This window comes from Eublepharis macularius, chromosome 2, assembly GCF_028583425.1.
Source record: "Eublepharis macularius isolate TG4126 chromosome 2, MPM_Emac_v1.0, whole genome shotgun sequence".
Taxonomy (NCBI): Eukaryota; Metazoa; Chordata; class Lepidosauria; order Squamata; family Eublepharidae; genus Eublepharis; species Eublepharis macularius.
Genome location: NC_072791.1, coordinates 22,787,704 through 22,800,423, shown reverse-complemented (window position 1 = coordinate 22,800,423; position 12,720 = coordinate 22,787,704). Strand labels below are relative to the sequence as shown.

Below are 12,720 nucleotides of genomic sequence, written 5' to 3'. Positions count from 1 at the left end.
TAGGAAGTGGACAGGTCCATTCTGTGAACCTCATCTTGCCTTGGATTCAAGACTATATTTCAGCAGAAGAACAGGGGAGGAACAGATGCTCATTCCTTAGAACACGCATCTTAGATTTGACTGCCTTCTTTCATAGTTTCGGTATCAGGAACCCAAAGAGTGGAAACATACTGTCATTAGAGTGGGAAGATTTTACACTACAAACCTTGGCATTCCCATGTCTTCAGCTTCCCTTCAAAAAGTTTAAATGGAAGTATAAATGTAGGATGAAGCTGTGTTTCCTATCTCAGCAGGTCTTCTGAACTGTACTAATCTGCGGAGAAACTGCTTGCTTGGCAGGCACCAAAGCGTCCCAGTAATTACTGTGTGAAACATGCGAACTTTACTATTGGGAAAAGTCAAACTGCATTGTAAATCTTTTGGCCATTTCGTTCAAGTCACACTGGCAGAGAGGATGGCTTTGTGTTTCTTTTTGCAGCGCTTCAGTCACACTTTGGTTCTAGTCAGAGGTGTTGCTTAAAAGACAGACCCTCTGCAGACTCGTGTGCAGTTTCAGGGAAATGCGCCACTTCTTATCCTGAAAGTTCATAAGACTGTACAGTAACGAAAATAGCTGAGTGGAATGGCAGCATGTACACCCAGGCAGAGTAAATGTGTTACCAGTTTGTATAACAAAAAATGCACATGAGATTTAGAATATTTATTTGAACTATATTGTACAGGAGAATCTAGATTTAAATTATAGAACATCCTTAAGTTTTCCAGTAATCAGCAACTGTAGTACAGCATCATGTTTTTTTTTTCAAACGAGTTCTGTTGTTAAAGCATTTAACAGACATCTTGTACTTCTGTATAGGGGCACCAGAAGACGTTCCATTTACTACTAAATCCTCCTTGGGAAGGGATGTTTCATTTATTGAGATTTGAAATATATAAAGTGCTGTTGTAGGGAGGTTACTATCCTTTATCATTTGGCATAATTTTGAATTCAGGGATGTTTTTGGAAGATCAGAATTAGTCTTCATTTTGTGGTGGCTCTGGTTAAGAAGTGCAGAGCTTCTTGAGACATAGATTGCAAATGGAAGCCTGAGAATTCCTTGCGAAATCGCCATACACCTTCATTTTCAGGATTAATGTAGCCTTATACATCAGTTTAAGAAGTTGACCAGTTGATAAAGGGTCAGCTCTGTGAATTCCAGAGAAAAGGGTCAGTTCTGTGAATTCCAGAGAGAGCCATTGCCTTATAATATGGGTATCCAGAACAGAAAGGAATAATTCCTGAAACATTTGTTTGGAAATGTGTTGTTTTAAATGCTTGATTTGGGATGGAGTAGGGGACTCCGTTATGTACTTGAAAAGATTGTGTATGTCTCTCTCTCCCTTCTGTCACGTTAAAGCTACTTCACTTGCATTTAGAATATCTGCTGGCCTGCTTGTGTTAAGAGAGAATACCAGCTCCTTTTACTGTCACATAACTTGTGTAAAGTTTTAAAAAAGCAAGTTTTCCTGCATTTATGAAATCTGTGTACAAAATTGACACGTTAGGTGATACTGTACAAAATTGTAATGATATAGTGAAAAAAAATCAACAGTAAAATTCATATGTATTTTCTTTATAAACGTCCATCTAATTTCTTGACAAATTGAATAAATTTCATAAGAGCCTTTCTAACATGACAAATTGTTAAATTTAAATTGACTGTTGCAATAATAATGAAGCTTTAATAAGTATTGTTGGTATATTTATAATTTAAAAAAAAGAATCATGTTTGTTTCATACTGCTTATTTTTTAGCGTTTTATGTCACTGTTTCAGCTGAAGAAACCCTACTAAATACTTGACATTACAGAATAATTTACCGGGGTTGTCCTCTGTATACTGACATTAAATAAAAAAAAAAGTGTGACTGAACTGTAACATGTAGATAACTGTCAGTAGTGCTTCTGAAGTTAATACGTTGATTTCTCATGGGCCGGGACCTTTTTTTCCTATGCAGTTGGCGCCTTCCTTGACAAATGGCCACTGTGAAACTGCTGTCTTTGTAATTGCCGTTTTATATCTCTAAAAGATTCATGTACAACCCTTTGAGTGTTTCATATCTACTTCAAATGTTGGGTTAGAGTTTTTACCTCTGACATTGTTCTGTGTCCATTTGCACTATATAAACAGCTCGTTTAAGTACATTTGATTGGTATGGTGCGTGGTGGATTTGGTAAACGGCTGTTTCCATCTTACATAATCAGAGATGCTAAGATAATTGTGTAAATCCGTTAAAGAGCCATTGGAATGGAGAATGGCTGTCTTTGGATTCTACAGGAGCTGTTTCAGTTGGGGAGTCTCTTCAAGCTCTTTCTTGTATCGATGAGATTGAGATAAGCACTTGAGGTTTGCTGGTCAGAATTAATCACATGCAAAGAGATGGTGCATAAACAAACAATTCAGGAGAAGTTGTAAACCTAAATGGGAAGAAAACCCTCCAAGTGATGCTATTTTGAAAGACCGCAGATAGATTTTTGTTCCAGTTGGTTTGGACAATGCTTTCAGTGTTCTTTCCAAACAAGACTTCTCATCTTGTTCGTGTTTGAGATAGGCAAGGAGGTGCTTTCTCCAGGCCAACCGTCTTCAAGAGAAGCTTCAGAAACCCGATTCCCCCCCACCCACCCACACACACCATTTTCTAGCAGCTACTTTCTCAGAGCTATTCTCTGCTCTGGCTTGAGTTTAATTCTTAAACGGTATCATACATAAGTACTAAGGAGCCCTGTGGCGCAGAGTGGTAAGCTGCAGTACTGCAGACCAAGCTCTGCTCATTACCTGAGTTCGATCCTGGCGGAAGCTGGGTTTAGGTAGACAACTCAAGGTTGACTCAGCCTTCCATCCTTCCGAGGTCGGTAAAATGAGTACCCAGTTTCCTGGGAGTAAAGTGTAGATGACTGGGGAAGGCAATGGCAAACCACCCCATAACAAAAGTCTGCCAAGAAAATGTCGTGATGCAACACCCCCCCCCCATGGGTCTGCAGTGACTCGGTGCTTGCACAGGAGACTACCTTTACCTTTACCTTACGTAAGTACTAAAGCCCTGCTTTCTGAACTGTTGTGCTTCAGTTACAAGAACTCCTCTGAAAATATTACTGTGATTGTGCTTCTGGTCATATCTGTTTCTACAAAGTTTAGTGATCTTAAGCCATTCCTTGGTGTGATATGCTACATACATACATTTTGATTACGTTGAGCATGTAAAGGTATTACTAATTGAATGAAATGTGTTATGCATAACACATGTGTATGTGAGATTAGACTGCCTTATAGGAATGGTATACACAATATGTGGTTGGTTCTTCTGAACAGACTGTAATTCATAGCTAGAGCAGAGATTCCTCATTAACCATCAATTAATTCTTGGATCTTCATTGATGGAGATTCTGAAAGAAATCTGTATCTCCTTAAGACTTCTAGAAGAAAAACTGTTCAAACTTCAGTGGGATTCCGAGTTTCTGTTGAGATAATCGATTGGATCCAGTGCAAAATTTCCGCTTGTGCTAGAGCTCTTGCTTAAGTGGAAATGCAAGAAAAAGCCCATGGGAAGCCACTTGTGCCAAGTCACTCTTACTGTATCCTGACTTGCATTTCTACTTGCTGTAAGATCTTGTGCAACCAGTTTCTGAGCACTACAATATATGGGGAGAAAGTGCTCGGTGTTGCACAGGATCTTGCATGAACAGAACTGTACTTAGTCCATTTGTTTCTGCTTTTGCACCTCTGGGTCCAAGCCAATGGCTTGCATCCTGCCACTCCTCTTGACTGACAGTGGCACCTTCTTCAGGCACAAGGAGCCCTCCTCTGACATAAGATGCTCTTCTATCATTAGTAAGTAATTTTTAAAGCCTAAAACATCTGAAGCATATTATATAAAGGCTATGAGGATGATCCAGTACCCCCTCTGTACAGGAAGGAAACAGGCAGGGTATTCAGATAACGGCTGGATCATCCCCGTCCTCTGAATTGCCTTCCTAAATAAAAAGTAGTAGAAAATTGGCTCGCACTCTACTGGGTGGTGATTTCACTGGAACTTGAATAGTTGGGCATGTGTTAACCAAGGCAAGATGCTCTTGTGAAGGTATTGCCTTGGATACTTTATGTGATAAACACATCTACTTTGAAGCATCTTGAGTGTGCTGAGTGTGCACTCTGTAGCCCCACTCCCTTTCTACGAAAGAAACCTTATGTAACTTTGATAGGGTTGAAGAACCGATGCTGATGTACACGCATTGGGAAATGTTCACCAATGGAGATGGCACGGTTAGAAGACGGGCCTTATCATATATAGGGTTAAGAACTCATGTGACAGATACATTTCTGCCAGGCTCCACCACTTTGGTAAACTGCAATATATAAACAGTCATTTAATAATAATTACTGTCACGTGGCAGCTGACTCATGGTGATCCCTCGTGGTGCTTTCAAGGCAAAAGATAAGTGGAAGTAGTTTACCATCACCTGGCTCTGCGTAGCAATCTTCCTTCATGGTCTCCTATCTAAGTACACACCATGGCTGACCCTGCTTAACTTCCAAGCTTGGATGATCTCAGGCTAGTCTGGGCTATTTTCGCTTGGATAAACCTCCAGTTTTTAAATTGAGAGGTTACATGTAACTTGTAAGAAAAAGTGAAGGAAGGCTATATATTTATTTACTTAGGACTTCTTGACCTGCCTTTCTGTCATAAAGACACTCCAGGTTGCCTTATGAGTAATTCCGATCAATAATCTAAAATACTGTAGTAGTAGTAGTATCAAATTTAACTGATCTCGCAGTAAAGTTGTAAAATATTAAAAGTAGTTCTCCTTGATCTCTGTTGTTAAAAGTATCAGCAAACAGGGTGGGTCTTACCTTGCACCTGCAGGATACTAGTACCCAGGGCTTTGTTTCAGCAGGAACACGGTGGAACGGAATTCCGGAACCTCTTGAAAATGGTCACATGGCTGGTGGCCCCGCCCCCTGATCCCCAGACAGAGGGGAGTTGAGATTGCCCTCTGCGCCACTGAGCACAATCTCTCTCTCTTTTTTTTTTTTGAAAATTTTTATTTTTTAATATCTAACATAGAAAACTACAAAAAACTACAAAAATACAAGGGAAAGAAAAAGGGGGGGAAAGGGGAGGGGGGCTGGGAAAGGGGGAAGAGCAACATACAAACAATAAACACTACACTACATCTCTTGTATTCCCTTCATGCTGCAATTTTTCTTAAAAGTTAACTTTCTAACATGCGATCAGATTAGTAGATCTTATACAGTACAAGCCATATTCAGGATCAGATCTTCTTCCCCCCCCCTTGCGTCTCGGTCTCAATTCTCTCTGCGCAGCTGGAGCAGCTGTGCCCGCTCTCTCCTCCCCCCCACCTTCCCCTTCAGACGTTCATCTTGATGGAACTCCTGATGATTGAACAAAAAGTCTGTCAGCTGGGCTTCTGATGTAATCTTATAAGTTTGATCCTTATAACTAAACAAAACGCCTTCTGGAAACAACCATTTATATTTCACATCACATTTCCTCAAGAAAGCCGCAAGTCCTTTATACTTGAATCTTCTTTTACTAGCCAAAAATGGAACATCCTTCAAAATTTTAACCTTGTTGCCCAAATAATCCAAGTCCACATTGTACGAATTATATAAGATGGTGTCCCGAGTCTTCCTAGATGAAAAGTCAATAATAATCTCGCGAGGCAGCTGCCGCTTCATTACATACTTTGAAGACGTCCGCCGGACCTCCAAGATGTCGCTTTTTAACTCTTCTTTAGTTGCCTCTGCGAATGTCGCCAAAAGTCCAGACACCACATCTTTTAAATTTTCATTTTCCTCCTCTTTTACATTCTGAAGACGCAGTACCGTTTGGGCATGGTCCATTTGCAATCCTATTAATTGATTCTCCAAAAGCTTCACTTCCTTACTTGTTGCTTTCATGAGTACTGCGTTCTCGTGCGCAGACTGCTCTGCTCCGGTCGCTGTTTCTTTAATGGCTTTCACCTCGCTCTCCACTGAATCAACCTTTTGCCCCATTTCATTCAGTTTCTCTACAAAGGGCTGCACAGCATCGAAAACTGCTTGTCTCACCAACTCTTCCAAAGTTTCCCCCTTCCCCTGTAGCGTCGCCATCACCGATTTACTCATTGCTGGGCTCTGCTTTTTCATCGCCATCTTGGGGGGGGGGGATGCCAACTGAGTTCCGAAACTCAGTAAAGGGGGAAGAAATCCGCGCCTTCTTAGCTTCAGCTCCCACCAATCCTTCGCATACGCTTAAGAATCAGAAGGGATTCGCTTACTTACAGGCTTTCACCTTAAATCTGCTTATTGCCGTTCTCCATGGCCCGGCAGCACACGCGGTGCTGCGCAAGTCTGCCGGCCTCCGTTGGAGCAAGCGGGCAATTTACCCCCTGCATTACTTCCAGAGGGTTCTTCCCGCGGCGCCCCGGATCCAGGCTCCCTCACTGGGAGTCCTGGAGGTTAACCCTCGCGGGTCAACCGCCCAGTCAGGCTGCTCAGACAGTTCCCCCCGGACCTGCGGAGAGGAACATCTGAAATGGCCGGGAAAACGAAAACGAATCCGCCACTGAGCGCAATCTCAACTCCCCTCTGTCTGGACATCAGGGGGCAGGGCCACCAGCGATGTGACCATTTTCTCCTAGGGCAACCCACTGAGTTCCACCACCTCTTTTCCCAGAAAAAAAGCGCTGCTAGTACCATAGGCATTAAATGAATTTGGGCAGGATTTGCAGAACAAGGATTCCACCCTAGAAAAGGCTCCTCTCCAGTGACTGCATGCCACTCACAAGGGCCTGAGATGAATCTTGATGGGGTGGGTGCTCCATAAGAGGAGCAAGTGACCTTGAAGAAGCTGTCATCCCAGGTTTATAAATCCACACAGAAGTGCTGGGAAACCACCTGAGATCCAGTGAAGTTCTTTTGATACCAGTGAAATGTTCTCTGTGGCTGATCCTACTTTAATACTGCCATATTCTGACCAGAGGCACTTTCCAGATAGTCTTCAAAGGCAGCCCCACAGTAGAATGCATTACAGTAATTAAGTCTGAATGTTACTAGAGTGTGTATTTATTTAATTCGATTTATATTCCGCCCTTTCCGCAGTAGCAGGCTCAGTAGTAGCACATGGGCTTCTGTCCAAGAGGGGCTGCAGTTGGAACACAATCCACATGTTATGCTGCCACTGTAGGCCCTCCTTTATGTCATGTTGCATTTGAACTGCCTTGTTGACATATGAGGTGCTTGCTTCAGATTTGATCCTAAACACTTGTACTTTGTTCATTGGAATCAAAATTGGCTCCAAAGAAATGGCTGGGATCCAAAAGATTTTAAGGTGCATGTAAAGATTTCCAAATGCCTTGTGGAATTGTATCCCCCCCCTCCCAATTTTAGAAACTAGGGCAGGGTTTAGAATTATGCAGTATTAGGACATACTGGTGGGTTGTAAGAGAGAAGGGAGCAAGCATGGCACTTCATGCTATCAAATACCGTTTTTCAGAAGAATGACTCATTTAGGTTTATACTTTGCCCCATCCCAAACATTTGGGCTGGGTAACAGTAGCAAAACAATTAAATTAGGACACGGCAAATCGCAGCTGCTGCCAAATTAACTTGCTTGCCTGGGCTACCCAGGTCAGAGCAAGCAGGGTCCAGTGAGTTCAGCTGGGTAGCCATGTTGGTCTACAGTAAAGCAGAAAGCTTTGCATCCAATAGCAACTTAAAAGACCAAGAAGCGTTTCAGGGTATAAGCTTTTGAGAGGCAAAGCTTCCTTTATCAGATCAGGTACCTGATGAAGGGACCTTTGACTCAAAAGCATATGCCCTGAAAACCGTGTTAGTCTTTAAGGTACTACCAGGCTCGAATCTTACTAGTGAAACCTTGAAAGTTACGAGTAGCTCAATAAGAGAGCCACTAATCAGGATGGGGTTTCAGTGCCTTGCCCTTTCCCAGGACTGCTAGAAGCAGGATGGAGACGGGGAGTTCCTTGGTGGGACAAAATTATGATAATGGCTACAATGTCATATGAATCAAGAAAATAGGTACATTTGCATAATTATACAGGTCAGAAAATTCTGCTTTCCTTGGTGCAGAATTTTGACTTTTTAAAAGTTGAAAGAACGTCCTCTTTCAGGGATAATATTGTAGCACAGCTAAAATGGGTGCGTGAGTTGTCATTGTATTCATACACCCCGTGAAATTAATTTTCTTTTGACAGTGCTTTGCACCCAGGGGCAGAGCTATCTACATCGTGGGGAGGGGGGAGTCAGGAGAGGGAGTAAGGAAAGAGCATCTCTATGGTCTCTCAAGGCCACCTGTCTGCCCTTCCCTCACATTGTAATCATGCATCTAAATTGACATTCCATTGAAATGCAGTGGAGCCGAACAACCTGCCTTTCCAAATATGCATCCGTGTGACATCGTTGACCTAGATGTACACATAGTGGGGATGTTGCACCTCCTCACCCCCCATCTTTGGGAAAACAATGGCTCTTAGAAGGCATATGCAGGTAAGGTAGGGTTTGGAAATGAGATTAGATCATGCTGCTCACTTCCCCATAGGAGGGCATGAATTTCACAGATCTCCCCCTTCTGGCAGCAGACTTCCAGCTTTCCTTCCTGTTTGCCAGGAGCAATATGGGAGGCATTTTGGTTGCTGCAGCAGCAGAAGTTGAATTTCACTGGGAGAAATCCTTCTGTCAGCGGAGACTTTTGATGGGATACAAGCCCGGGTGCTCATCTGGCCCTTTGTTCTGCAAGGCATTTATCATGTACTGCTGCTCTAGGCTCATGTTGACATGTAGGTATAACTACAGAACATTTTTACTACGTTGTGCTGTCCATTAGCATCAACAGTTCTGCCTGCGAGATCTGTCTTGGGGGCAGGGAATCACTCCTGGAGGATACTAGTGTAGTCTATGTTAAGTTTGTACACAGTTAAGAGAGATCTGACATTGCATTTCTTCACTGCCTTTCCTCTTCGTTCTTGTTAATGTTCATTATTCAGAGTAGATGCTTTAAGTCTCCTTTTGCCATGTGAGTTCAGCAGTTCGTTGCACTCTGGACCTACTGACCCTCCAAAGTATGCTAGCCCAAGAGGTGGATAATTTTATAATACATAATGCAAAATGAATGCATAACACACACAAAATTAGCAACCAGACACAAATGATGATGTGGCTCAAATCCTAGTACACCAAATCTGGAGTAGCATTGTCCCCCTGTGCCTCTATGCCAGAAACCATTAAACTCGGAGCAAATGAAAGGATGAAAATGTCCAAGGAGGTTTGGGTTTCCTCCAGCCTGGAGACACCTTGCCACTTCAGCCTTGTTTCAATAGCTGGGAGTGTTTCAGTACTGAGTATGTGTCATGGCCAGAAAGAGCTCCTGTAGACTCTGAAGAGCTAGTTAATTCTGCATTACAATTGCACTTGGATCTTGAGTTGGACCAACCTAAATGGCAAAATATTGAGGTAAGAAAAAAAAGGGTGCAAAACAAGATACTGGAAAGGAATGGGACTCAGACATGGAACACCACGTTTCTATTGCCCTCCAAGGTTAGGCGTTGTTTTACCTTCTCGTTCTATTATCATGTGTTTAGTAGATGCGGGGTGAAAGAAATCGGATCCCTCGGGTACTTTTAAAGCTTAGCTTGTCAGCTTTTAGCTCTAAATTAGTTCCTGATTATTCCTATAGATGCTTACTATGCAGAACTAAAGCCAAGATTACTTGCTGAATTTTTTTAGTGTTTACCGAAGTATTTTTTTAAATTCTGATTGGAAATTGAGGGTTGTAGATAACAGTTGGCATAACACCATGGGTTGTTTAATTGCAGTAAAATTAGTTCTTCCTTAAAGAGGGACTTCCTTCCTTAGGAGGAAGGTGCATGTTGTGTCTCAACAGGAACACTGGATCTGTTGAGTGGGCAGAGTCTGCTTGCCAGCAGGCTACCTGAGGAGCAGATCCACAAGTTGGGGGAAACTCTCACTGAACCACTTGAAACAATAGGGTGGAGTCTTCTCCTGCCACTAGTTCTGAGTGTAAGGAGAGGGTCCAGCATACCGCAGTTTGTCACTGGGACAGATCGGATGGCTGTGAGATCCCAGCTTAGTATGTGAAACATCAGGCTGGAGCTCACCCAGAAGGTCTACTTGTGAATAAACATTCCAGCATGGGATGGATTCATGAGCAGTCTGCTCTTTGAGGGTGAGAACTGCATTCTTGCAAAGTGTGCCACTAATCTAGAAGGAAGAACAAGGATCAATCGATTACTTCCCCCCCCCGCCCCATAAGGGATCCTCAGTGAAAACATAGCATAGCTTTTTAAAAGGTTCAGAAGCTTGTGAAACACAAGCTGAAATCTATCACATAATATTGCCATTGCATTTTCGAATCGCATGAAAATAACCAAGAGTCCAGTGGCACTCAGCAGGCTGACTTGTATTCTGGCATAAACTTCTGTGGAGTAGAGCCAGGACATCAGATACAATTCCACAAAGCTTATACTGCCGTAGCATGGTTAATCGTTAGGGTTCCTAGAGAAAAACGCTTTAACGCGCACACCCTTGCCCAAAATGTTTAGACATTGCATTGAGTAGAAGCTACCAAGCAAAAAGTGAAATTCACATCAGTTTGGAAATTGCTTCTACACAGAAGTCCAGGAGATGCAAACACACTGTTGCAGTGAATCGACAAACTGTTTAGAAAACTTACATGTTGGGTTCTCTTGCTGGATTAATGTAAATTACTTTATTTGCAGGGTTTATTGCCATCCCCAAACCAGGCCAATTCTCCAAGTGGAACTGTAGTATAGCCACCACACTCCTGCTAGCAAATCTATGAACACTGAACAAGAAGTAATGACAATGGAACCAGACGCTGCTGTTCAGCCAGAGAGCACCACAAATGCTTTACAGGCAGAGTGTAAACATGGAGTTATGTGAATCACATAGTGTTTTACAAATAATAATAATAATAATGTAATGAGTTATTTTTACAACAAATATTTCTAGGCTGCTCTCCAAAAGAAGAATTTTGCTTAAAAATAGTTCTTTTGGTGCAGCTATTAAATAGTAAAACTTTTCCAGTTTCTTTATACTTTTCAAGTTCAGTATAATTTAATCAAAGAATATATAGAAAAATATATATATAGTGTAAAATAAAATGTTTCTTAAATCCAAGTAAGTTTTAACGGCTAGTACTTCACAGTTGTGGGGGGGTTTGCACTGATTTTTTTTTTTTTAACCAGAGATGGTAAGCCTAGAATGCTCTCATGGCAGATGAAAGTCATTTTCTGGCTTAACAATTGTAATTCAGGAAAATGAATGCTGCAATCATAGTTTTTTTTTCCTAAACAAAACAAAACAAAATTGTTTGCACTTAAATAGTTTAATGCTAGTAGAGAATTACTTTTAAATGGGTGTTTTGAACACCCTGTAAAGCTATGTAATGGAGAAAAGAGATCCTATGTATCTATTAAAACATTTTATTTTAATAATGTTTTCAACTGCAGTCTGATCTGTATTATATGTGTGAATAATGTAATTCAGTGATTGGGGAGAAATTGGTCATTACATTAGTAATTTTCATTTTAAAAAGTGGTATTTCTAACTCAGAAAAATCCATATTAAACTGTCTTGTTTACATTCTGTTTTAAATTAAATCACATTTGATGTAATTTTTTTTTGAATTGCATGTTTTTGGTACATGGTCTAATCCTTGTAGAACTGTCATCTGAAAAGTATGCTGCTTGAGTTCACTAGCAACTTAACTGGACTTAAAGTTATTAAAAAATGTTGTTCCCCTGTGCTTTAGTCTGCACAGTGTTTTCCTCTGAATATCCTTTTCAGAACACTACATTAGTTCTTAATAAGCCTAGTTTTGTTTTTTTGTTTACCAGAGGCCACTTAGACAATATACCTTAGTTACTTTCATACAATAGTAATGCATAGGTGTTTCACACTAAAAATTTAAATTCTTGTCCTGCAAGTAAATAATACAGTGCTTAAAAATATGACAAAATACTTACCTGTGTAAAAGCAAAAAAAAAACCCCTTTGTACTGAAGGATAGGTCTGGAGATTGTCTAAATCAGGGTGGATGTTTTTGCTCATACCACACACCCTGAAAACACACCCATGAAATGGAAGCAGGAGGGTAGGGAGAGATGGCTGTTGCATGCAAAAAAGATACTGTGGTGCTGCCGGGCCTCATCTGGGTCCTTCAGAGGGAGAACCAGCTCTGCATGTTGAGAAAATGGTCTGATGGCTTGCTGTTTGGTGCATGTGTGTGGGTTACCTTAGCTACATTAAAGACTGTCCTCCCATTTCACTGAAGAAAACATGTCCCAGGTAAAAATCAGGAACCATGGAGCTAAAGTACTCCAGATTCGAAGCTCTGCCTGATGATGACTTTTGAAGCAGGAGAACTGAGTGTTTCCTGACTACTTTTCCCCATGTGCCTAGACCCTTTCATCCCAATTCTTTGTGTAAATGGAATGGAGGTAAGTTTCAGTACATAACTGGATCAGGAAAGAGGTGACCTGAATACTATCAAATGCTGGAATGTTAAGAGCCCACCCATTTCAGCTATGTATTTCTGTGTATGCACACCATGAGTTTGAGTTCTCATAAAGCTAGCTGGTCATGTAGCACAAGATAGCAAGGAAAGAAACAGCAAGAAGTCCAA

General features: G+C 41.5%; 1 protein-coding gene across 1 annotated transcript in view; it reads left to right on the top strand.

Annotated features, from left to right (window-relative positions):
- WDR20 (WD repeat domain 20) overlaps positions 1-12,093 on the top strand; it is a 50,556-nt gene extending 38,463 nt beyond the window's left edge. Inside the window, exon 4 of the mRNA XM_054971382.1 lies at positions 10,794-12,093. Within this exon, the coding sequence (XP_054827357.1) occupies positions 10,794-10,847 (54 nt within the window). The 3' untranslated portion in view covers positions 10,848-12,093. The remainder of the gene's footprint in view (positions 1-10,793) is intronic.
- The last annotated feature ends 627 nt before the right edge of the window (positions 12,094-12,720 follow it).